At 42.2% G+C, this 26,724-nt stretch overlaps 1 protein-coding gene across 2 annotated transcripts in view; it reads right to left on the bottom strand.

Annotated features, from left to right (window-relative positions):
• Positions 1–181: 181 nt before the first annotated feature.
• Positions 182–26,724, bottom strand: part of Kdm1b (lysine demethylase 1B) — a 36,341-nt gene continuing 9,798 nt past the window's right edge. The window contains exons 6-20 of one of the 2 annotated variants that reach the window (XM_051194327.1): positions 25,947–25,985; positions 23,942–24,158; positions 22,127–22,311; positions 21,060–21,236; positions 20,652–20,726; positions 16,959–17,096; positions 15,884–16,055; positions 12,650–12,777; positions 10,942–11,073; positions 10,104–10,178; positions 7,158–7,274; positions 6,302–6,427; positions 5,402–5,518; positions 4,335–4,487; positions 182–2,038 (exon numbers count right to left, since the gene is read on the bottom strand). In XM_051194327.1, the coding sequence (XP_051050284.1) occupies positions 1,955–2,038; positions 4,335–4,487; positions 5,402–5,518; positions 6,302–6,427; positions 7,158–7,274; positions 10,104–10,178; positions 10,942–11,073; positions 12,650–12,777; positions 15,884–16,055; positions 16,959–17,096; positions 20,652–20,726; positions 21,060–21,236; positions 22,127–22,311; positions 23,942–24,158; positions 25,947–25,985 (1,935 nt within the window). In that variant the 3' untranslated portion in view covers positions 182–1,954. Of the gene's footprint in view, positions 2,039–4,334; positions 4,488–5,401; positions 5,522–6,301; positions 6,428–7,157; positions 7,275–10,103; positions 10,179–10,941; positions 11,074–12,649; positions 12,778–15,883; positions 16,056–16,958; positions 17,097–20,651; positions 20,727–21,059; positions 21,237–22,126; positions 22,312–23,941; positions 24,159–25,946; positions 25,986–26,724 lie in introns of both variants that reach the window. The other variant, XM_051194326.1, reaches the window with a different exon arrangement.

A 26,724-nucleotide genomic window follows, 5' to 3' on the forward strand; every position in this document is an offset into this window, starting at 1 on the left:
AATTTATTTCCTTTTGTGTCATTCTCTGGGGTATGGGAAATTATTCTCCTAATCCTATTACTGAAGAACTCCAAGTAATAACTGACAACTTTTGAAATGATATTTAATATTTTTACCAAAGGAAATAGGTTGTAAATGCTTATAACCAAAATTTTAAAAGGATTGGAAACAGTTGACAGAGTGATGCTATAACCATTTATTAAGGGCATTTGCAAAAGTTCTTATTAAGTTAAGCATGTTTTACATAACCAGTTATTCATGATGCGTAGTTAAATCACTGTAATTCTGCTCATTAACTAATTGTTTTTGGTTGTTTTGGTTTTTTGTTTGTTTGTTTGCTTTTTTGAGACAGGGTTTCTCTGTGAAACAGTCCTAGCTGTCCTGGAACTCACTCTGTAGACCAGGCTGGCCTTGAATTCACAGAAATCTGTCTGCCTCCTGAGTGCTGGGATTAAAGGCGCGTACCATCACCGCCTGACTCTCATTAACAAAAATCTTAAGAGGTTGAAAAACATAGCAACTCAAAAGTACCATAGTTCCCGTAGGACAAAATATGAAATTAAGTTGTCACTTGAAAAAGGGAGAAAAATTAAATACACATTTATATGAAATGGCATAATACAAGCTCAAGTGCCTAGAAACTAAATAACTTAAGACTGAAATTTTAACATTTTGCATTTATCACTTCACACACGCTAAACATTTTAATTACTTACACTTTAAAGCAGAATACTTCCCTTATCAGTACCAATGAGTCTCAACAAATAACCTCTAAGTACAGTGAATAATTAACTTTAAAAATGTAGTTACTGGCTTGTATCATACTTTGACAGGGAGGGCGTCAAGACTGTTTAGAGCTCACTTTACTGTATATTCTTTATATAAGGTCTTCCGTTAATATTTTAAAAAGTGGCTTTAAAGTCTTTTGTAGCTCCCTTTTAAAAGCAGATAATGCAATTCAAAGACTTTTTAAAACAAAAGCACATTTCTAATTTGTCAACTGAAGTTTCTTGGCAGAATAGGCATCCAAAAGACCCTGAAACCCATGTTTATTAACTAAACTTCAAGTGGAAAAGTTTCGCCATGTTCAGACTTTTAACATACGGCTTAGAAAGTATGTGCTATGTACCAAGATAACTAAGATTTTCTGCAGTTTTCCAGTGGACCTGCCTATGGGAAACTTACTGTAAATTATATAAAATATTAGATACTGTGAAAATCACTTTAAAAATAGGTGAAGAGGGGCTTTTAATTATTCTGACAAGATATTTGCCAAATTTCAAGTGTGCTACCCTCCCCAAAATGATTTTAGTCTGTTTTATAGTGTGGAATTTCACTCGCGGTTAAGGGATTTTTGAGTCTTATGTTGATGAGAGCACAGATTAAAATATCAAAATATACCTGAATCTCAGTTTTGAATACCCAATGAAAAGAAGTATATGTAGTATAAAATAGCCTAGAAGCTTTATGTCACACCTTCAAGTTGCTGTATAAAAAAGAATTGAAAATTTTAAGGAAAGCCCGAAGATCGGAGCTGTGTAAAAATAGTAAGGCTCATTGGTAAGGGTACTGATAAATTGTCACAGAAAAACACATGGCTTTCTCTAAGTGTGCTAGTGACTCCTGCTGGATTACTTGGTTTCACAATACTATGAAAAGTAATCTGCCAACTAGAATATCCAGTCTGAAGGGAACTCCCAACCGGTGCCACCTTCTGAAAACCATGGGACTTCGCACTAATTGGGCCAATTGAAAAATGAAATTAAGTGCCTAGGAGATTTTGAGGGTCAGTGATTTCAGAAGAATGAAATGTGTTTACATTTTCCTATCACCACAGAAACATTTCAATTTTACTATACAGAGTCCCCTCTCTCTTATAAAACTTAAGTTTAACTTGTGTTTCAAACTTTTCCATTTGGGACACAGAAGAAAGCTAGGTCTGGATGTGTTCTTTTTAAAAGGCTGCAATTTTGCTTGCTTCTCGAACACCACTCAAATAGGCCCCAGTAACAGTTTGTGGGAAATGCCTGTTTGTTGCCTGTGGGAGAAAAAAAAAAAAAAAAAAAAAAAAAAACTGTTTCAGACTGTGCATAAAGAACGTATGACATCAACAGGTCGTAGGACCTTACACTTTTTCTGGCCTACTTAAAGATTTATGTGTTCATGACATAGCATTGAATCTTGGCTTCTTTTGCTAATGCTTTACCAAACTTAACTCGTATCTGATTTGGAAATACCATCTAGGACAGTGGAGGTTGAGTACTCATAAGCCTCATAAATGGGTACTGAGAAGGTGAGAATAACTATCCAGGGAAAGCAAGAAGAGTCTAAGGAAATCCCATTTTAGCCTGGCTTGGTGGCACATGTCTTTAATCCCAGTACTCAGGAGGCAGAGGCAGGCAGATCTTTGTAAGTTTAAGGCCAGCCTGGTCTACAGAGCTAGTTCCAGGACAGGCTCCAAAACTACAAGGAGAAATCCTGTCTCACAAAACAAAATCCCATCTTAGCCTAAAACTGCCGTCTCTAAAAGCTGCTGCCTGGAATATGACCATTATGTACAATTTGCATGGCTGGGTTAAGATAGCTCTTATCCAAAAAAAAAAAAAAAAAAAAAAAGAAAAAAGAAAAGAAAAAAAAAATCACATGACAAAAACCTAACAGTTTCTGATTGAACAAGATTTGTGATCTGCATGTAAACTTGTAATAGAGCTGCCTTTATGATGGGATGGAGGGCAGGAACTAACAAAAGGCAAAAACAATTCTACAAAGAATCTTTGGGAAATTTCAGTCTTTGGGACCTGAGGAGCATCGCAGTGCAGGCAGCAGCTGGTTTCCAAAGCCCTTAGGTCCAGGCAGCTGATGCTCCTGTCCCTCCTGTGGTTGGTAAAGTCAAACACAAGGACGTGCATGTTAAAAAGCTTGATGCAGCAGCACACCCTTGTACTCAGCTCTAGGAAGGTGGAACTCCAAGCCTATGAAACCGTGTCTCCAAAGCAACCAAGGTGGACAGCTCCAAAGGAATGACACATCTGAAGCTGAGCTCTGGCACATTTACCCCTCAAACATGCCTCTCTTCTCACAAAAATTTAGGTACTATGTTAAGTAAAAAGTATTAATTACCAATGAGCCTTCTAGCATCCAAAATGCCAGAAGCAAAGTTACTACAAAAAGGGAATGTTCCCAGGCAGTGCTATCACTGCTGGAGCTGTGAAGGAAGGCTTTTCAGATGTGCCTCTCCTCATAGCCAGCAAGGAAAACAGGAAACATTTGTCAAAAGCCTAAATAACCAAGGAGACAATTCTCAAGTCATAATAGCTGGCAATAAAAATTGACAAGAAGACATTCATTTCAAAGTGGAAAGATTTCCAAACACCTCTCCCAAAGTCAAAGAAGAAAGGTTGGCAATCCAAGAGTTTGAAGGAGGACAGAAGATCTAAGGATAAAGAAAATGGGAGGAAGTGAACAGTATTCTTTAATTACAAGGACTAAAGAGGATTAAGAGTCTACCCAGTAGAAGACCCTACTATAACTTGTTAGTGAACAGTGCAGACTCCAGGGTTTCAGATAATAAACCAGCTAGGAGGGAGATCTGAGGGAATTGTGAATTGGAGATGACTGAAGGGGCAGGGAAGACAGACACCAAAATAGCTACCAAGAAAGCACTCATGAACACCTTGGCTCAGCAGTAAATATGACACTGTGTAAAAACAGATCAACCAAGTGTGTTGACTCCCACTGGGATCTTAGCAGAATATGGGGGCAGAATTGTTGCAATCAAGCCTGGACTTATAGAGTGAGAGCTGGAGCATGGATACCAACTAAGTAAAATAGGTGCATTCAAACAATGGTGCCTGGAGACTAAATAAGATATATATATATATATATATATGTATATGTATATATATATGTATGTATACATACATATATACACATACATACACACACACACACACACACACACACACACACACACATATATATATTTGAGACAGGGTTTCTCTGTAGCTTTGGAGCCTATCCCAGCACTATGCTCTGTAGACCAGGCTGGCCACAAGTAAGCTATAATTTTAATAGAACAAAGTAAGTCAGAGTCTAATACTTAAATAATATAATGTCAATATAGATACTTTAAGACAGATAAGTCTCAAGAATGATCTCTTCACAGGAAAATAGACAGTTAAAAATAGCTGCTAGCAGAAATATAAGGCAAGCTTTCAGAATGGAAAGGGTTTCTACCATGAATAATCACCAGACTTTCAAACAATACTTGACTTGGGTTTTAAGACTGAGCATTTTAACTGAAAAAGGGTTGAGTTTGATGTCAAGATATGTACCTCACCAGCAAAGAAGACAGTTCCTTGTATTTCTTCAGCAATGATGTCATAGGCCTCACCACTTCCAAATGTCTTGACGAAACTATATGCCATCTGGATCCATGGCTCTGTGCTCCACCTTGTGACAAAATACTTGGTGGGATCTGGGATTTCCTTATGTGCAAACAAATAATTACTTTTAAAATAGGATAAAAAGGAAAGTTGGACACACCACAACCCAATTAGAAAGAAACTGTTTTAGCAGCTGTATGTCCTTCCTATGGCCTCTCCCTTCCTCAGCCACACCCAATCCCTTCTATGCTTCACCTGCCAAAGACACATCCTGTACAAAAAAATCATTACAGTGACTGTACACTAAACTTAATTTTGTTCACTGGCTTCTGACATGAGAAACACTTCCCTATAAACTACAGTTCCAGGTAACTAAAAAGCCAGGTGAACACCCAAGCTGAGAATGATTTTGACTGAATTGCATGACTAGTTAGATCTTTTACAAAGGATTGACAATAGCTGAATGAATGTACCTCAAATTTAAATTATGAGTCATTTCACTTCTATTTCTACTCTTAGTTAGAAGACAGGTCATAGCTACTTCCAGATCTCCAAAGAATGGAAGAAGGTACCCTGAGCTCCTTGTAGAGACACTTGTTTATGTGGCACACTAGAAAATTTTAGAAAACATTGCTTTTTAAAAGGAATGTTGTATATTTCTCAATGAGATAGACAGTTCAGTGGGTAAGGTCACTTCTGCTAAAGCCTGATGACCAAGGAAAACATCTGTAAACAATGAAGAGTCCTACAGAAACCAACTCACCTAGATTATCTTAATCCTAGGCCTGAGGCCTGCAGAACTCTAAAAGACAGTCTAGGCACCTGTGCTGTGGCATTTTGCTACGGCAGTCCTGATACTCAGCTGGGTACTCAGGTGGAGAGGGAAAATGCAAGAAAAACCAACGTGGCCTATCTTGATGCCTTCATATTCAGTAATGCAGAGTGGTGTCCAGTCCCACCTGCTCAGATCACATCCACAATAAGTACTTTTATCTTTCCAGGGAGGGTTTTCTCACCTGCTCCTTGAACAGCTCCCGAAGGATGTCCATGCACTGCTGTAACACCTGCTTGTCATCCATGGTCCTGAGGGATGCAACTGCTTCCCCTGTGATCACGGACATCAGTACACTCTGCTGCTTTTGCAGGCACACAGGGAAAAAGCACAGACAGTTGCTATAAAGGCTCAGTTCCACACACAAGGGCATTATTCTAAGCTGAATTTCATTGTGCCCCATTGTCCTTTATCTTCACTTCAATCCCTATCCGTTCTCATGCACATTACTCATCCCTTTCCCCCTCCACACACACTCTACAGCCCCCTGCTGGAAAGAAACATGCATGCAATAATGTAAATGTCAAACTAAAGGTTCCCTTAGCTGGTTATGAAATTTTGTTTGAGAAGCAGCAGAAAGATTGAGAGAGAAGTCTGCAAGAATAATTAAAACCTTCCATGGCTCCTACATGAAACCCCCTTAAAACATTTCTTCCAAGTGAGGAAAAGTAGGCAACAGTGCCTGGGTCCCTTGATTTTGGTGGCACAGCTGCAGGGGATGTTCCCACAGCTGTCTACTCCCAGGACTTTAACTCCCATCCCCAACCTAGCTCAGCAGAGCCAACAGCTGAGAATTGTGGTTCAATTGTTTATTGTGCTATCGATAACCTTACCTGAGGAATTCACTTTCAACCTGAAAGAAGCTCTCACAAGCATCAGGTCAGACCCCAGAGAGCAGAGCTGACGCTTTTAAGAAAACAGGGCAAATAGGACTTCTTTTCCAAAGGAAATGTATCAGTCAATGCATCCTCCCCAGAATATAAACATACCATGACCTACACAATCATTCACTCCTGCTCAGGGCATAAAATTCACAAACCCTAACCTTCAAGAAAGGAATTCAAACCACACCACAAAATTTTACCTGAGGGTCCATGTCATAGTATACTGCGAAGAGCCCTCGCTGGCTGGCACTGGGAGGAACATGACCAAAAAAGTCAGCCCCTTGAACTTTACTGTCCCAAAATCTATACGGAAACTGCAAGGCAATCTGGAAAGCAAGCAGAGAGATGATTAAGTGCACCCCGTGTCAGTTACAAGCCATCCTCTAAACACAACTTAAGTCTACTCAGAAACGACTAGGGTCAAAATCCCACCTATTTAGCCCTGAGCTTCCATAAGGTACACACCATTTAAAAGGCCTTCTAGTATCTGAAGACTGCTAAGGGAATAATGGCTGCAAACAAAACAAAACACCAAAACCAGTGGGCTTACTGGGACCAAGGAAGAGAAGATGGACATGGGAAACAAAACAAATTAAGAACTGCCTATAACAAAGCCAAACTTGGATAACAAGATTCATTTCCCTGCTGGGCATGGTAGGCAGTCAGATAATCTCAGCATTGATAGGTGGAGGCAGGAAAATCAGGACTTCAAATCTACCCCTAGCTTAGATTGAAGTTTGAAGGCAGTCTAGACTACATGAGACCCTATCTAGGGGATCAAGAGAACTGATTCTCCTAAAAGTCAAAATGGAATTCAGCTGGCCTCCCCCCCCCATTTTAAATACAGATTACATCAGAAAATTTTAAAATAAGGCTAAACTTAATACCCCCCCCCCATTTTTAACTGAGTAAATTAGTTCTTTGACAACTCATACATGTATATAGTAATTCTGTTTACTCTAATTCCCTCTTATTTGCCTAATTGTACAAAAGGTTATTATCCAAACTAAACTATCAGCCAGCACTGATCTCAGTGGCTAAGGTAATTTAGGTCACCTTTTCAATGATGCCTGCGCCCAAGCTATTGATGGCCTTCATCTTCTTCTCTGACAATGGTGGATTAAACTGGATGGCACCTCTCTGCAGTATAGCCAGTGGTACAGTGACTAATACCTGTGGGGAACAATTAACACGACACAGCATTCGAAACTACCCACACTTCTCAGTGGCTCACACCAAAACCTAAACATTCCTCTCTGCTGTACTTCAGTGGTAAAGTGTCAACATCCTACTTTATGTTCTAAGAATAAGGGGTGTTATGTGAGACCACACAGGTTATTCATTGCACAAGAGTGCCTAGCTGGGCAGAAGTAGCATCCGCACAGGAATGTACAGAGCTTGTTCTGTCATTTTTAATACCATCCCTATCAACAGTCTATACAATAAAGGAAACACCTGCCCCTACTGATCTCAGAATCAGAGTACTACTAAAAACTAACAAACAACAATATGCTCCATAATTGAGAAGCATATCCCAAGTATTAGTTTATACACTACGTAACCACATAAGAACATTTTAAGCAATAAGCACTTTACTACAAAGGTCTCAAGTAGTTTTAAAGGTCAAATTGAACTCCCAGCTGGGTATGGTAGCACTGGCCTATAATCCTAGCACTTAGAAGGTTAAGGCCAACCAAGGTTACACACCAAGGACCTACTGGGGGAAAAAAGGATCCTTGAAGCTACATAATAAAAAACAGCTACAAAGGATAACTGCTGTCTCACCTTACCATTCAGAAAGTTCTAGTTCCAGAATCAACCAAGAAGTCATTACTACTGCTACCTACATATAGAAAAACCAACACAAGCAAAACAGGTGTTTCCTTAACTGCCTTTTGGCTTCATGGAACCTCTGCTATCCCTGCTACAGCAGAACCAAGCACCTTAACCACTGTGCTGTCAGCAGAGGCAGAAATTGTAAAGCAAAGCCATACAAGCTACACCTTCCAGATGTGTATACGACTGGCTGGATCTCACTTAGAGGGAAAACCTTAGTGGCAAGGGAGTCTGCAGGAAGAGGGAGGGAAGGCAGTATATCTGCCTTTCAATATCCACAGGCGATGAGACAAGACTGCGCCTGCACTCTCAACATTTACTCCCACCCTCAAATATTACATACATTTGGTTTACCAAGTCCAGACTCAAAGCAAGCCCAGAGTTCTCCTGTGAGCTCTGCCATACTTTCTGCCACCTCAAAGTCTTAAAGCATAAAACATGTTGGCTCTCCTAAAGCTTACAATCTATTCACATATATTAGCATCTACATGGCCAAAATAGTCATTGCCAAACAACAGCTGACATGACAACTGCAAAAAAATTGAGTAAAACCTAGAAGTCCCAAGGAAGGCCTCACTATCCTTGGGGAAGTGGATGAGGGGCATGGGAGGATGGGAGGTACAGGGAATGGGGGGGGATTGATATGTAAAGTAAGATTGTTTCTAAATTAAAAAAGAAATTCAAACAAACAAACAAACCAACAAACCTAGAAGGCTTACTAACAAGACTTTCAGAAGTACAAGTCCTTGAGTAAGGCACTCAGCCAGTGGTATAAACTCATCCTGGAGGGACAATGAGGGTCATTTTCTCCGAGAGCAACCTGATTGAGTACAGTCTGTCACAAGGTTTTAATCTCCCCAACTGGGTTGCAAAGCTTTCACTCACATGTTCAAGAAGACATCCAGTACAAACTGTGATGTGATGAGTACTAGTCAGATAATAAAAATGTTTGCTCTAAACATTTCAGAGTGCAGTTTGCAGCTATGCTGATTCATCTGGATATAAAGGCTCAGGAGTGCATGTGTCTGGCCAACACCAACAGAGGGTGAAGGTGACCAGGCAGGAAAACACCTAAACACTAAGATGCAGACACACAGAATTCCCTCAATTGAATGGTCAGCTGAGTTGTAATTTTAAAAGGTCATACTTAAAATGCTAGCCTTAGGAAGGTCCTACACTGTAGTTTACAGACTGTGACACCACTGTTCAGTGGCTCTCAGCAAGCTACACAGAGAATCATGAGAGGCTTGAGAAATACACCCAGCCAAATTCAAAACTCAGAATCCCTGCAGGGTGGTGAGAACCACTGCATAGTCTCCCAGCCAGCTGGTGACAGTAGTTTTAAGACATCCCTAATCCATTGCATCTCTCGTTTCTGTCCTCCCTGTGTGTCATGCAATTCTTTGTTTCTGTGTGAATATTCAGGACTGTGAATAGGTGTCAGATAAAAAGAGGAGAAAGCAAAGCTAGCCTGCCAACAGGTGACAGGGTCCAAGTTCAGAAATAACCAAGCTTTCGGGGTTTATAAATCCCTATGCAGAGTAACTGCCTTTATTTTCCAGTACTAGGTTTCATTCACATTGTGATGTCAGGAACTAGACTCAGCACCTTGCACTCTCCACCCATTGAAGCTGTTTAACAGAAATTCAAGGTACATCAAGGCACTTACATGCTGCATGAGCACAGCTGCAAGACAAAAACCTGAATTTGGAAAGGGTTCCATGGTAAAGGTGCAGAATTGAAGTAACAGGTCTCTTCAATGTGCAACTTCTCCAAGCCTTTTCAGCATCCCTTTCAACCCTAAGGGGGTTGGGCTATATAGCACTTCCCAAACTCATGTGACCAAGGCATTTTCGGGAGAAGAAAGGAGATGACATCCAGCTCCTCAATCGCCAGCCCTGGGAATTTTCTTATTCTGTTATTAGGACCAGTGTATCAAAGAACCCACTCTAAGGAACACAGAGTTCCATCCGCCACATGTTTAGATGGTGCTTGACTATTTCAGATTCGTAAGCTATCCACAGCTTGTGGATAGATCTACTTCATTAGAAACCAACAAGTCTCTAGGCAGACTGCCAAGCACAAAGCTTGATGGCAAAGACTGTTTTCTTCTCCACAGGCCCTTGGCAGTACGGTGCTCTATCCTAGTAGGATCCTAGCACCTACCTTTTGTGCAGAATGCCCCATACCATCTGTCGTGGTAACTTGCACTTCATCTCCAGTATAATCTATACTTTGCACCTGTTCAAGACAAACATTTAGAAACAATGCAAGGATCAGTACATGAGCAATGTACTCCCATTGCTCGAGTGTACATGTGTGCGTGTGGCATGTGTGTGTGCATGTACTACTGAAGCTATGTGGACCAGTGAGTGCAGGGCATGCAGCAATCTTAAGTGGATACAGCTGAACTCAAGAGTTAAAGTTTATAATGCCAGGTGTTGGTGGCGCATGCCTTTAAATCCAACACTTGGGAGGCAGAGACAGGTGGATCTCTGTGAGTTCAAGACCAGCCTGGTCTACAGAGTGAGTTCCAGGACAGGCTCCAAAGCAAAACAGAGAAACCCTGCCTCAAAAAACCAAAAAAGAACAAAAAGAAAAAGAGTTAAAGTTTATAAGCATGTCAGGATAATGGAAAAACCTTTATTATAGCACAAGTAAAATAGTAAGAAATCATTTCTGAAACTATGATGACTTAAGCTCATTGGGATGAAGAACTGAAGTGTTGGGTTAGGGTTAGTGAGGTCATGAGCTACTCAAACGTTGTATTATTAGTGAACTGTGCCCAGGCCACTCTGGTTTCCAAACCTTAGGCACTGCTTAACTCAGTGGATGCTGTGATTCTCAAGCTACATTTGTACCCTCAAAGTGTTGGAAGATATTGGCCGACTGCCCAAACGAACACCTACCTCCTGATAATCACAGTCCCAAAACTACAGCCTCCCAAAACTCCACATCCTCCCCAAGCAAGCAAAAACCAGAGCCTCCCACCATCCAAACTCACTGGAGACTTGAGGCGAATGTCCAGTCCTTCAGCCAGTTTTTCAATGATAGTGGAGTATCCAGGAGTTAGAAGAGTATGGTCACCAGCAAACTGGGCAAAGAATTCATTGTGATCCCAGGATCGAGCAGACACCTGGGAAACAATACAACATGTTAGGAAGCCACAATGTAAACCTACAAGCTGTCCCTGAGGACATGGAAAAGAAGCTCCAGGTGGGAAAAACCATCCAAGGCAGGAGGACAGAGTACCAATCACAGAGGTGAGGCCAACCAACAGCCCCAGTGTACACTATTGTCTGGGGAAGGCAAACTCTGACACACAGAAAAGCTTATTTTAGAATGAAAGGTCTAAACAAACATGTTGGCTCATGCCTCTAATTCTAGCACTTAGAAAACTGAGGCACTGCCCTAAATTCCAGGCCAGATTAAAGACTACAGAGTGAGACCTTGTCTCAAAATAAATACAGTGAACAGCACCTGAGGAACAGTATCTGAGGTTGTCCTATGGCCTACGCATGCACGTGTACATTCACACATGACAAACGCGGGCAGAAGGTTTAGATAATTTGAGAATGGGTACCACTCATTGATTTAAAAAAAAAAAAAAAGCAAAAGAAAAAAAATGTTCATCTTTTACATTAGCTGAAGGGGACTCTTGCACAGCGGGGGCTTGCTCCCAGACTCTGGACACAAACCACACCAAAATACCTACTTTCCTAGAGAGAGCCTTTATTAAGAGGGGAAGAAACGTTAAAAGTGGCCTCTTTCTGACTCAGGCAGAAAACAGCGGCAAATGACCTTGCAGGTTCCACTTTTAAGAGAAGAGAGGGGAAGTCTGTGTTAGAATGGGCTAGGATGCTGTGGTAAAAGGGAGATGAGGACAAGGGAGAAGGGGAAAGAACAAAGAAAAGTGGATGGGTATTTGTCCCAGAGGGACAAAGGACTGCCTCTGGATAGAGGGGAGACAGACGCGGCACATAGGCAAATGGTAGTTTATAAAGGTAAACCTCATGTTTAATTTTAATTGGGCACGTTAATTAGGTGAACCAAAGGGGGTGGGGGGTTCTGCTTGTTGGACTTTGGTAGTCAGCCTCAGGAGGAGGAAGTAGCTAAATGAGGGAACAGACCTTGGTGGCTAGCTTTAAGAATATAATCTAACGGTTTTTAGCAAGGCAGGGGAGAAGGCAAAGCAAGGAGAAGGGCAAGGCCTGCTAGAGTGTTTGAGTGAGCTATGGCCCTTTATCACCAACTCTGGCAAAGGCAAAGTGTATGCAGGTCAAACTGCATTGGTGCAACTCCACAGGAAAATACGCCAACTTCTCTCCTCAACACGGGTAGGAGTTCCATAGAGGCTGAGACCAGCACACTTGGGGAAAATGGTTCAATCTGTAATGCAGCGTAGCATGGAGGTGAAGGTGTCCTCACGACCACACTTCTAAACAGGTGCTGGAGCGCTAGATCACAGCTGGCTAAAGTTTGAAATTTACTTCTACAAGACAAACAGAACACAGCTGCAATGCTACATTATTTTGGTTTCTTGGAGTAGTGTTTTTAAACAAGTCTCTGCCCCTTCAGCACTGAGATGGTGAGCACACATCACCATGTCAGGCGATGGGTGCTGGGATCCAAACTGCTTCTGCAGCAGCTCTCCCCTGGATGAGCCAGCGCCCTAGCTGCATGCCAGAGTAGTTCAGGGCCCACTGGCTCACCTGCTGAAGGCTGCTGCCACAGGCGTACTCCAGGTTACTCAGGTGGAACTGCAGCACCTGTCCCTCCAGCTCGCTGAACTGGATGCCAGACTCCTTTACAAAAGCTCGGTAGATCTCCTCTATCTTCTCTGGGGTAGGAATGGATCAGAGCAAGGGGGGAAAAATTCAGTTGAGAAGCAATTCCCTATCCAACTCCGGATCTTGCTTTCCCCAACAGAGCCCCAAACTTCAGTCTTCCCAAGCAAACCCAGGAATAAGTAAAATGAGCAATAAACTCTTGATGGGGCCGAGTCCTCAGCAAGCAAACGCTTAATCTGAATGGAAAGAAAGCTACAGAGGAAGCTGTACATGAAACATGAAACATGTCAAGTTCCTGCTTAGTTGAGAAACTGTTTCCTCTTATTCAAGATGTGGACAAAAGAACCCTACACACACAGAGGCAGGATTACCTTGCTCTTTCTGCTCAGACTGCCATGACGCTGGCGTTCCCACACTTCCCTTACAAATGGAGATACAGAAGACTGCTAGGCTGCAGTCTCTCCTGTGGCTTTTCCTTAACACCATTAATGAATTCCTGTTGCAACAGACAATTAAGTTCCAAAGCTGACTGAGCAGGGTGGGCACCTGCTGGCTTCGTCCAAGTAGCAACTATGGACCTACCCACTTTGAGGCTTGGCCATACAGTTCTTAAACCCTTTTGGGGTAAATTCTAGCCCTGCTGGACTTGCTTCTCCTGCTGTCTAGTTTAAGTACACCCTCCAGCACTCGGATTTCCCATGCCTTACAGTCTAGTGTTGTCTAGCGGTTGCCTCAGCGCCCCAGTGCTGGATTACAGGTGTGTGCTTCAACTCCAGCACTTACCTAACTACAGACATTCCTGTGGAATTGTTCTGATTGGCTTAAGCAATAACGGGGGTGGGGTGGGGGGGATGTACACTTGGTATCTGAGGGCTCTAGCTTCATGTCTAATTCCAAGCATCTTAGTACAGGTTGCTCCTAACTATTTAAGTTACTCACCGGTTTCTGTGAAGTGCTGTGTACCTATCTGTATAACCATCCTGAGCATCCATTGCTTTTGTTTCAGCACCTTGGGTGGGGTAGACAAATGGTCTCCTACTAAGCACCAGTCTGAGCCCTCAGCTTTCTGAGACAAGGTATGTATGTATTAATAGTATGTGCATGCACACATGTGGTGTGTGTGTGTATAACCCTAGATCATGACTCATCCTCAACTCCAAACTCTCACTAAAATGTGGGTAATTCTGAACTACTTTGTCATATCCAGACACCTAGGGCTCCAGGGTTTGTGCTAAGTTTCTTCCCTGGTGTCTTGAACTTTGTCACTTTCAAGGCCCGGTGTAGCAGCCCCATTCCTGCCTGTTGACAGAGTCTCTACATTCCTGTCACTTTGTGAAAAGGAGAGAAACACCATTGTTACAGCCCAGCATGAAATTAAGCATAAGAAGACTAAGAGGGGCTTTAGCCTAATTTTTACATAATACTTTCAAATTTCAGTACTTGGTCGATGTGAAATGACCTCTAGCCCCAAAGCATACACACAATCAACCTCTCTCTCTCTCTCCCTCCCTCTCTCTCTTCTGAGACAGCAAACAACTGAGCTGATAGGCATAATACAACCATAACTTCATACAGATATATGTATGCATTATCAAAACTTTTTAAATAAAATATTAAGCTTAAGCAATTACTTATAAATTATTCTTGGGCCCCCTTTAACTTTTTAAAGCAAGGCCAAGAGAACAAGGTGGGTTGCTAAGAAAGAAATGTAAAGAGAATTCAGCCAGTGTCTATCACACAGGTGAAAAACATTAAGAAGAGAATTGGGTGTGATGATACACCTAAAGTCCCAGCATTCTGGAGGCTAAGGCACAAGGATCCCAAGTTCAAAACCAGCCTGGGCTGCATGGTGAGACTGTCTTAAAAAGAAAAAAGTAAAATTTGGAGACTTCCCAAGTCAAGCTAGCAATTTCAGTTCCAACAGGTTAACAGATCATCAATTGGTCTGGGAACTACACATCTGATTCAGTGGCCTGCTGTCTGGGGGGGGGGGGCATTTCCGGGAATTCTGTCATGGTTTGTCTTTTTTCCAACAATGGGTCAGGTCTCTCAAAGTTGGCGGAGGAGGACTGAGAGACATGTCCTGTGTGTCCATTTTTAATTGTCAACTTGTTACAAAGTAGGCTTTCCTGGGAATGGAAGCAATTCAGTGAAGGATTACATGTCAGGGGGGGATTGTCTCAGCTGCCTAATGGATGTGGGAAAACAAAGCCTGAAAGTGGGCAGCACCATTCCTGAGTTTGGGGATCAGGACTGTGTTATTAGAGTACAAACACCAAGCTGAGCAGAAAGTACTTGAGCGTTTCTTTCTCTATGCTCTTGAGTATGGATGTGAGGTGACTTCCGTACTACAATAAACTCTAACCTAACCTAAATATACCCCTTCTCTCCTAAGATGCTTTTTGTCAGAGTATATCACTGAAAAGAAATCAAACTCCAAACACCTAGCAACATTATCAGCTGAAGAACTGAGAACACACTTGTCAAAATAGTTAAAGAAATTAACATATTGCAGAGTTCAAACAGTCGCACTTCAAAAAATACCATGCATCTAAGAACTACAAGTGAAAAATGCAGATCACAAAATTGAGGGTGATATAAACAGAAATGTAAGGGGCAGGACACAATGTCCCAGATGGTACCTTCATTGACATGGGGCACCACAGGCAGCGAAGGGCTTGAGAGTTGTGATTACTATTGCCCACTTAAGTTCTGATTTTATGTTTACTTTAAAACATGCATTAAGCAAAACATACTAAAAACAAACAAACAAAAAACAAAACAAAAACAATCTGTTACAACTGAAGTCAAAGAAAGGAAAGAAATCCTGATATTCAGAGAACTTCAGAAAGTATATATGGGCTAACAACCGTAACCATATACAGGGAGGGCTTATCACAGGTTTCTGTAAAAGTAAGTTTCTCTGGGGGACTGAAATAAATGTTTAGATAATTGTGTTAAACAATATACAAACTCAAAGCAAGGTTCGTGTGCGTGTGTAGGCACGTGCACCAATGCACACCATTGCCAAAGGTCCCCAGGGAAGTTCTGCCCACCTCTGAGAAAATCTGCAGTGTTCAATGAGGGCAATGTATGTGAAGACTGGCCTCTTGCAGACACTACGAGGGAACCATCACACCACCGTTCTCCCCATACCTCCTAAAGGGACATCTTGGAGCAGAGTCTTATCCTTCCTCCACTCAGAGACAACATCCAAGAGAGCATTAAAATGAAAATCCATGCGCTTGTCAATAGTGGGGTCAGTTATCCGTCCACCTTCCTGAATTAAGTCACATCTTTCTCCCAACTTATGCATGCTGATGCCAAGCTTCAAAATAACAAGAAGAACAGGGTGAAAGTCTTTCCTGGAAAAAAATACCTACAAGTTCTAAGCTGAAGTTAGGCAGCGCTCTCATGAGAAGAATCTAAGAACTCAAAACAGAGACAATGTGCTCGCTGGGGGACAGCCGAGCGGAGGAAACAGAAAACAGGATGAAGTCAGAAACACCCCACTTCATGGGATATGAGGGTGACAACAACAGCTTCCTGGCAATGCACTCTAACTTGTCGGCTCATGTTTCAGGTGCTGTGGGTTACCTGTCCTTATTAAACATTCTGTCTCTACTTCAGATCTTCATGCAAATGATCGTATACACTCAGAGAAGCCCAAACCTTCCAGGGGAAAACAGTCACCTTAGCATACTCGGCTGGCAAGATAATAGGCAGGGTGCTACCAGACTGACTTTCAGAGAAATACCATACTTTGTAAGTATTAATTATGCCCCAAATGGTACATGTAAACTATCTCATGCAATATTTGGGACATATTTAAACTACAAACTTATATGAAAGACAGACTCAGCCAAGAGGCCTATGTTTCCCCTGCTATGTCTAGCAACCCTGGGCTTGATTATGAACCAACTAAGTGGCCCGAAAATGACTCACAAATAAAAATTAAAGATCTTGGGGAAAGTCTTTTAAGTGCCTAATGGGAAAGGCATACATGTGACCATTATTATATACTGTGCAGAGAGTATGAAGTTATGTATGCTGTCTACTCTGGAAGCATATTAATATACCCCAACCCACCCCCAGCACTGAGGCTGGAACTCAGGGCCTCCCACATGCTAGACAGGTGTATTACCACAGGGCCATACCCCCAACTCATATTAATACCCTATGCAAACAGAGACAACGTTTTTCTTTTCCTACAAGTCTTCAAGACACTCACTTGCTCACACATTAGTGCTACTGGGTTATTAATACAGCCATTGACAATCTGGGGTCCTCTTCCTACTACGACGCCTTTAAAAGACTTGTCATCCCATACTCGGCCTCCAATTCGATCTTTGGCTTCCAGAACTGTCACCTAAAAAGACAATTGGGGAATCTAAACAGAACAGTCATACCAGATACAGAATTAAAAAATGCAGAGTGACAGTGTTAAACAACTCCATGCTTAGAGACTGTTATATTTCTACAGAAACAACTATAACAAGTATGAAGAGAACCCAGGTACACATTTAAGCCAGCCTAGCTTTAGTGGGTGAGTAGATTACACTATTTCTCTCATATCAGTGAATGAGCCAGGTTGACAGCTCATACCTGTAATATCCCAGCACTCTGGGGGTTGAGGCAGGAGGACTGCCATGAATTTGATGCTACCCTGGTCTATTCAAGAGTACTAGGCCAGCCTTGGCTACAGAGTGAGACCCTATCTCTGATAATAAAAAAGAGATTTGATTAATGAGCACATTCACCACTTTAAAAAAGTTGTATGCATTTTGTTGAAATGCACCCATCTGTACCACATGCAGTGAGTGCCATTAGAGATCAGGAGAGGTCATCAGATCCCCTTGTAACTGGAGCTACAGTCAGTTGTGAGCCACCATGTGAGCACTAGGGATTAAACCCAAGTCCTCTACAAGAGTAGCCAGTGACCCAACTCTCCAGCCCCTATGTTAGTTTTTTTTCTTTTTCCAATTTTAATCTGTGTGGCAGTGGGTATATTTATGTGTATACATATATGGTTCAGGTGTGCTTAACCATATTTTTTGAGACAAGCTATCTCTCACTGAACCTGGAGCTGTACCTCAACTGGCTGGCCGGCAATCTCCTAGATCCACCTGTCTCCACTCTCCAAGTATGCTGGAATTATAGACATATGCTACCACATCTAGCATTTATGTGAACACAGGGCGTCTGAACTCAAGTCTTCATGCTTTCACAGTAAACAATTTATCTGCAGAGCTATCTCCAAATTCCCAGAGATCACATCAAAGTCCAGCCTAAGACATGAATGGTGGTGTTTGCCTGTAAACCCAGCATTTAGGAGACTGAAGTAGGAAGCTCAAGTGTGAGGCCATTTTGGATTACATGGAAATTGCTTGTCTCAATCAAAGCAAACAACTATGTTTGAAGAGCTGAATTTTCCATGAAATACCAATTCCTCAATGTTGCTAGGACCTTTTCAACTACGTAAGCATGCCCTTAACTGTAGCATGAATTCTAGTCGATATTAATAATAAAAACCCAGAGACAGATATTGCGGTTAATGCTGAAGATCAGAGAAGCAAAGCTGCCAGCCACCAGAGAGTTCTTACCTCTACCAATGCTCAGACCAAAGGGGCGATCCACTGAACCTCAGACTGCATCTTCAGACTGCATCTCTCTCCACCAAACCTCAGACTGCACTGAGCTCTGTCTCCTCCCGCCTTATATTCCTCTCTATCCCAAGTGCTGAGATCACTTTTGTGTTAGCTCTGTTTCTCTTTAGACTGGACCAATTTTGTGTAGCTCAGGGTAGCCTTAAACTCAAAGAGATCCATCTGTCTCTGTCTCCCAAGTAACTGGGATTAAAAGTATGTACCACCACTACCTGGCCTCTGTGGCTAACTAGTGTGGCTAGCTTTGTACTCTGATTTTTAGGCAAGCTTTATTTGTTAGATCATAAACTAAATAGCACAGCACCACACTTAATATTGTCAGCCGACTCCAGTTGAGTCGCACACCCATCTCCAAGTTTCTAATGCCAGTGAGATGAAGAGCTGCTCTCTGGGAGTAGGCAAGGTCTGTGTGTGGCCCCAGGGTTTCAAGTGCCCTCGCCCTGGGGGTTGCAGTAGGTCCAACTGGAGTGCTCCTTGCTGCAGTATCAGCCATTCACCTCTGGACCCTCAGAAACACTACTCTGAATTGCTGGCTCCCAGTCCCCCACTGCTCAGGTTACCCAGAGCACTGGACTGTCTAACCTTAAGGGGGATGGATGGTCTCGTAGGCTATCTCAATCCCTTGAGAGAGTAATGAGTCCTCTGTGCATTCTTCCCTACCTCTATCCCAACCCCAGACATAACTAGGAGGGCTAAAGCTTGTGGCTCCACCTCCTCGCCCTCTTTCTCTGATTTTAATAGTGAGCCACGTTTCTCTTTATAGTATACAAGGGCAAACATTAAAGACAGCCTCCACAGACTTTGGATATTAATAGCCTTACCTGTAATATAATCTTTAGGTTTCCCAAGTAAAAAGCAAACAAGAGACACTGAGCCTAACATCTAATACTGAAATAACACAAACACTTTCAAAAGCTCACAGAAGGGATTTCCTACCACAAAAACTTCCTCTAACCCAATTGACTTTCCTGTTTTGCCAGTTGTGTAACGTGATCCACAATGTGAGTCCTCTGTCTACCTGGGAGAAAAAAATCTTTTAGGCACAGCTATTGGACACTCGCTCTGACTATCTGAAATGTGAGTTTGAACGCCTTATCAAAAAGAAGGTACTATCTAAACTCTTTGGACCAGATAGGGAAAACTGAAAGGTCTAAATCTTAAATTTTATTTAACCTGCCTTGCAGTGGTGCATGCCTTTAATCCCAGTACTTGGGAAGCAGAGGCAGGTAAGTCTTAATGAGTTTGAGGCCAGCCTGGTCTACAAAGCAAGTTCCAGGACAGTCAAGGCAACACAGAGAAACCTTTTCACAAAAAAAGAATAAACAAAAATTGTATTTAGTTTTGCCTTCATTGAAAATCAAAATCCTTGTAAAGTTTTAAACAGAAGAATGTTTCCATCTTAGCAAATCAGAGAAGCTAGGGGAAGGTTCCTGATATGATAAAATGATATACCAAATTCTGAGACAGAGTCTCACTATGTAGTCCTGACTAGAACCAGGACATCCTCCAACTCAAATCCGCCTACCTCTGCCTCCTTAGTGCTGGGATTAAAGGTGTGCACCTCTGTGTCCAGCTGAACCATACCATCCCACCTCCTAGCCGTCTCTATCCTGCCTAGCTGTGAGCTGGAGTAAGGCATTTCCAAGCAATTGGCACATTGTTCTGCCCTCCCTAGGTGCTAAGAAATCAGAATTCTACCTGAGCCATGTGACCATTCCATTCCGCTCTCAAAAGCCATGGCTTTTGTTTTCCTGAGTAAGATTCCAAGGATGAATGGTTTGCATAAAGAAATCTGAGGGCTAGAGCAAAGTGTTTGCCTAGCACAATAAAAGCCCTGGGTTCCATACTCAATCATGGGGAGTGTGGTGTTTCAAAACTTCTTCCAACAGACAATGAGTTTCTGTGCTTTCATTTATTGCCCCAAACTATCCCATCACCTCCACTGGTTAGTAACCTGCCAAGTACTTCTGTGGATTCCAGGTTAGAATATTCAAGTTCCTTCCTACATACAGTCTAGCACTCTCCAAGCTCTACCTGCTCTGACTATAAAAAAGATGAGGCCTTTAATGTCAGAACCCGAGAGGCAGGCATGTGAACCTAGTTCTAGGCTAGCTTGGGCTACATAGTGAGATCTGGTCTCAAAGCAGTGTATGTATTACTCTTCACTAAATTTAGGAACTGGTCTCTAAGTCTTACAGAATTTGGAGCAAAGAAGCAGTGAACCATCTATCCCCACCTCCAATTCCCCAGAGTCTCACCTTCATCCCAAAGTTATGGAGTTGCCTAGCAGCTGCTAAGCCTGCTGGACCAGCCCCAACAACCAGAACCGATTTCTTCAAAAGGGAAACAAAACAAAACAAATCTCTAGTTAGAACAGTGGTGACAAAGTGCTGTTAACAGTTGATCTGGACAGTCCTAACTGCCAAGCAGTGCTAGTCTGTATTCTTTGGTGTCACTAGGTTTGATTTCCTCCAGTACATGACGGTACCTGTCTTATGTAGCCTCTTTTGTTTTACAGCCTGGAGAAACTGTGCTTCTAGTCTCCTCCTGGGACAGAGTCTTCACAAGTCTTCCTTCTGGTTTCTGTGGTTTCTAGCACTATCATAGCAACACACTAGTCTCTTTCCACAATCAAAGGCAAAGCTACTATGCAGCCAGTTGCTTACATTGTGGTAGTGTTTAGGAAGAAGATGCTGGCCGGCTCCCACAGTGAGAACTCCCGTGTTGATGAGGCCTTTCCTCGTCATAAAGTAAAGAATCCTCTCTACTTCCTGAACGCATCGAATGCGCACGAGGCCACGGACGATGATTTGAGGAATGCACTTCTGAGGGGTAAGAGCTTCCTGTGTTTACAAAGAAACCAAAACAGCAGTAGGAAAGTCACCAATTTAAAAACAAACAAAATCCAAAAACACAAACACTAGAGCTAAGTTTATTTTTACATTTTGTCGTTGAGAGAGGTTCTCACTTTGTAGCTCTAGATGGCCTGGAACTCATTATGCAGACCAAGCTGGCCTTGAACTCTCAGAGATCTGCTGGCCTCTACCTCCCAAGTGCTAGAATTAAAGGTGAGTGTCACCATGGTTGCCTAGTTTGTTTTCTTTAAACGTAACATTCCTGCTTTACCTGCTTCCAGTTTACCTTCAGTCTTTCAAGCAGATGCCATGTTGATGCCCCAAATATTTATGCAGTCCTACAGAGTTAAAAGCACTGGTCTTGCTTGGCCAGGAACAGAGCTGAACAAAAACCTTTGCTGAAGGGCATAGAATCCCCTTTTTGCTTGCTTCCTGCCTCTGGGGCAATACCCCATACACCTTCTCATGCACTGTAGCGGTCTGACTCCATACGGTCCAAAGCTGTTCTTACCAGGCTCACCCTGTCTCTACTTGAAAATACCTAGACTCATCCAGATGAAGCATCTCTGATTACCGAACATGAAATCTAAACTGTTCTGAGTTTTGAGTGCCAACAGAACATGTAAGTTTCAGATTTCCGAACATTTGAAGCTTTTTGAATTGGGATACATAGCTGGGAAGCCTATTCAAATACTCCAAGATCTGGCAAATATACTACTTTGTATATAGAACAGACTCCCTGCACCCTTGAGTCCCAAATGGCAACAGTGTCACTCTGAAAAACCCATGGTCTACAGGTTCTATCTCCAAGTCAAGCATTCCTTTCCTTCATCGCTGTCCTCTAGTCCCATGCTGCTGTATGGCATGGCCTCACTTACTTTGCAATTTGTGTACCACAGAGCGAGGATGAGGTTTCTCAAAGCCAGGTACATGGTAGGATCTCGAGAATACTCTGGAAACTCATAAAGCTCATCCAGCTCCATCACATCGGGCCTCACACACAGAGCTTTACCACACTCATTGGGCTGGTAAAATGGCTGGAAGTAGCGGTTCATGCCTAAAACTGACAGGTGACAAACAAGACGTAACTTTCAAATCTGCAAGAAGCACATGCACACGGATGGACAGACACACACACAGAAGGGCTGGTAATATGGCTCAGTGAGTAAAGATTCTTGTAACCAAGCCGGATGACCTTGGTTCAATCTCCAAGTGGAAGAAGAGAACCAACTTCCCTGAAGTTGTCCTCTGACCTCCCATGTGTGCGGTGGCACACACATAAATATAACCTTCAGAATTAAAAAGAAACAAACCAAAAAACCTCACCCTTTGGAAGTTTCTGAATATAAAGTAGAATCCTTAATTATGTCCCATGCTAGGTTATGTTCCAGGATCCAAAGTGTCTTATTATTAACACACTAGGTGCTAGTTTTTATAAAGCTGGGCAAATGCTAATAAAGGTGTTTTCAAACCCACTTCTAAAAGTTTTCCCATGTCACTAAATATAACTTCAGTGGCTCTGTGTTTTACTCAACCATTCCCCTCTCCTGGGCATTTACACATATTACACTCACAATTATAAGCAACACCGAAGCAAATTTCTTTGCAAATGCAGTTTTGTACTGATTGACTTTAGGATAGCATCTTAAGAAATGTTTGCTAGTTCAGAGTCTTATTGTATCATCTTTACTATACATTGCCAAACTGTCTTCATTAATGTGCACTCTTAGTACTTGAGTGCCCAGCTCAGTGCAGCCTCAAAACAATGGCAGCTTCCACAGCAGCACCAACTTGGATTTCCCCACATCTCCACTGTTAGGGACCATCCGCTATTGGATCTCGAATGCAAAAAAATCTAGTTTCACAGTCAAAAATGTGGCGCTGTTAGAATTCCTTTGCAGCCAATTAACATTTCTGTCCTGACATGAAATTCTGAATCTTTTAGAGTGGTTCTCTACTGGTGTCATTAGAGACAGAAAGATGAAGAAGAAGAAAAATAAAAACAAAAACTTAAAAGCAGTGCTCACACAGCCCAAACCTACTTCTGATTAAGTCAGTGTCTATGAAATCAGTAAATGGCACAGTTATCCAATTCTGAAAGAAACACTAATCAACTACTATAAATGATAATAGTTAGGAGCTATAGGTTTTCCAAGGTAAGTATACATTGTATACAATGTTACAATAGATCCACAGTGCCATCCCTCCTTCAGCATCCTTAGGGAACTAGTTCTAGGATCCCCTACCCCTACCCACATAAGTCTATCAAGCCACATATACTCAAGTCCCTCATTTAGATGGTACAGTATTTGCACAGGCCCACCCCTAGATGACTTTTAACACCTAATACAATGTAAATGCTATGGAAATGGCTGTTAGTGATCAGAAACCCTCTCTTCTGACCTCCATGGTCACACACACACACACACACACACAAACGATAAAAATCTGAAATACAGAATCTGTATATTTGAATACAGATAGAACTTTTTCCCAAATAGCTTTCTACCAAGGTTGGCTGAATCCATGATGCAGAGCAGGTATACATGAAGGCCAACTGCATAAAATGCATGGAACAGTGAACGCTTTATGTGTCACACACATTGAAAGAGTCCTTTGCAGTTTGCTTACCCTAAAATTTCCAAGGAGGGGGCAAGGGATGGAAGAATGGGGAATACCAGAACATCTCTCACCAAGTGGGGAGGAGGCCGCCTTGGAGGGCTCCATCTTCCCTGGGCTGGCACTGCTGGTGGTGGTGGCTGTGGCACGGTTTGTGCTGGTACAGGAGGGGCTCATTCCAACACAGTCGGGGTAGTAGGCAGAGAGCAGTGGTGCGGCCACGCTGTCTTTCAGCAAAGGAGGCTGGATAAGCATGGAGTACCACCATTGGTTGGAAACTTCCAGCACTCTCTATGATGTATCAATGAGAAGGAAAGAAGAAAGACAGACACTCATCTTTATCATAGCCCAGACATAACAGTTCACAGAGTTTCATATAAAGTATCAAATAAAAACAGTGAAGGATACCCAGAGACAGTCTTTCTTAGGTAAAATTCTTCCCCAAATACAGAAAGCCTCCCTGAACCAAAAAAAAAAAAAAAAAAAAAAAACCCACTAACACTACATAAGCATGCTGCTTCCCCAATATCCCAGATCTGCCTCCAGGAATCATGAGATCGGATCAGTCTGTTGGGGACTGTCTTGACTGCTAGTTGACATTGTCCACAATGAGTGGCACCATTCCCTAGCATTAAGTGTGAAGAAAAATAAGTAGGGGAAAAAAGAATCAAGCAAGATGTGTCTATTCTCTTTGCTCTTCACTACAGTATGATGTAACCAGCTGCTTGAGTTCCTGCCTTGATTTCCCCTCAATAGTGGACGCAAAACCTGAGACTGTTCACTAAATAAACCCTGTATCTCTTACACTACTTTTTTTCTGGATTATTTTACCATGGCAGCAGAAATGAAAATAGAATATTTGCTCAGCTCCAAGCAAAGAATTCAGTTACTGACATCCAGAGTCTGGCATCTTAAAAATCATGAATCTAGACTGGTCCTAGTCTATTTGCTGGATCATGTAGCTTGGAAGGCAAACTGAGCAGACCCTGCCATCTTGAAATAACCCTCTAGTTCTCTCTTTGCTGGAAGCCCACTTGAACTCCAAATTGGTCCCCACATTCTGTAAATGGAACAAACAGTAAGCTCTTGCTAGCTGTCAGTCTTGGATGTCAGTCTAGGACTGTGTCAACAGCCTGCATGGCTGGAAATACACAGCATGCCCAAGGCCAGGGTTCCTTCCCCAGCAGCACAAAAGCAAGGCAATTCAAGTCTAAGTCCTCTACCTCATGAATACAGTGCAGCCTCTGTCCTAAAGTCAAGGCTCTTTTGAGTATAAAATGGCCTTAATATTAGAGCCGACGGTGAAGGTGTTCTAATTGTACTTGAAGTTATTCTCCCCTTTTTCTATAAACTACCTGGTCCACTACTTTACCATGGGAATGAAACTTAATAAAAACTAAAACAGAACAACTCCCTCGAAGAAGAGACTGTCCCTCCTCCCTTTGTCTGAAGACCTGCTGTGGTCCTAGAACTTGAGACACAGAGAACAAGCTTAAACTACCAGTCCTGAATCATGGGAAATCAGAACTTGAGAGTTTAGCAATTTAGAATATTCACAATCATTTTAAACCAGATCTCATTACACGAAAAGTGGAGTTTGCCATCTCAAGTACAAAATTTTCCAGAAACAGCTGGATTGTACCAGGGCATTGGTAGCTGGGAATGTTAGACACACTTCTGTATCTGAGCAAGGACAGGGCAGAGAGGCTACCCTGTGGTCAGAAAGCACTGGAGCCCTCTCCACAGCCAAGGCCAGGCCAACACAGTCAAGCCATGGTCATCCTGTTCTCTGCCCTGGAAAGAGTTCATGGAGGAACGGTCACAGCTATCCTTAGAAAACAAGATTATGAAGTCTTATCCCTGCACCAAGGTGGAAGCATCTTCATTCCCTTCAGTATAAAACAATATTGACTTCAGACTCTTTAATTGTGAGGGGATAATAAATCTACAGTACTACTACCTCCATCACCACCTGTTACTATGAGCATTTTCACAATGTTGCCACGTTAGTCATTTACTTAGTGAACTGATCATTAAAGGCCCAGTTAACACCAATTCAGAACATGAAGAAATACTCACTAGATCCTCGGGGAGAGAACAATGATCAGGGATGTCAGTCTGCAAAAGAAAACCAAGCCTGAATTAAGTGCTTTCGAAACATACAATGTCATTTCCTTTCAATATCTTCCAATATGATGGCTCCTTTTTTTTTTTTAACTATATAACTGGAAAGAAAAATATCTGACATGTCACTAGAATGAGAGTGTGGGAAGATGTGTATTTTCGTCAAGATGTTCCCCCACGAAAACAAAGAGCTGTACCAGTGGTAGAGAGGGCTAAGACAAGATACACACATCTGGAATACACAGAGGCCTGGCATCACTATCATGTGCAACTAAAACTGTGCATCAGATAGACATAGCCAGCCATTTTCACCCTGGTGTATTTCCTAGAGACCCTTGTAAGGTGTGTGCCAAGCAATGTATTTTAAGACTGAAGTCTGGGGATATAGCTCCTAAGAGTTTGCTTGTCTAGTATGCAGAAGCCCTAGGTTTAATTCCTAGCATTCTATCAAAGAAAGCTCAAAAAAAAAAAAAGAAAAAGAAAAAATGTTCAAGCCAGACATGGTGGTATACAACTGTAATCTCAGCACTTGGAGAATGAGGCAGAAGGATGGACAGTTAAAGCCTGCAGTACACAATGAGTTCAAAGCTAGCTGGGTGATTCACAGACTCCAAAGCTGGCCTGAGCTACATAGTAAAACCCAGTCTCAAAGGACAGAAAAAGAAGATAAAATGAAATTCAGTATGTATTTCTGAAGTTCAAAGCAGCATTGTTTGTGACAGAAGAAAGTGAA

The sequence above is a fragment of the Phodopus roborovskii genome, unplaced genomic scaffold, assembly GCF_943737965.1.
Source record: "Phodopus roborovskii unplaced genomic scaffold, PHOROB, whole genome shotgun sequence".
Lineage (NCBI taxonomy): Eukaryota > Metazoa > Chordata > Mammalia > Rodentia > Cricetidae > Phodopus > Phodopus roborovskii.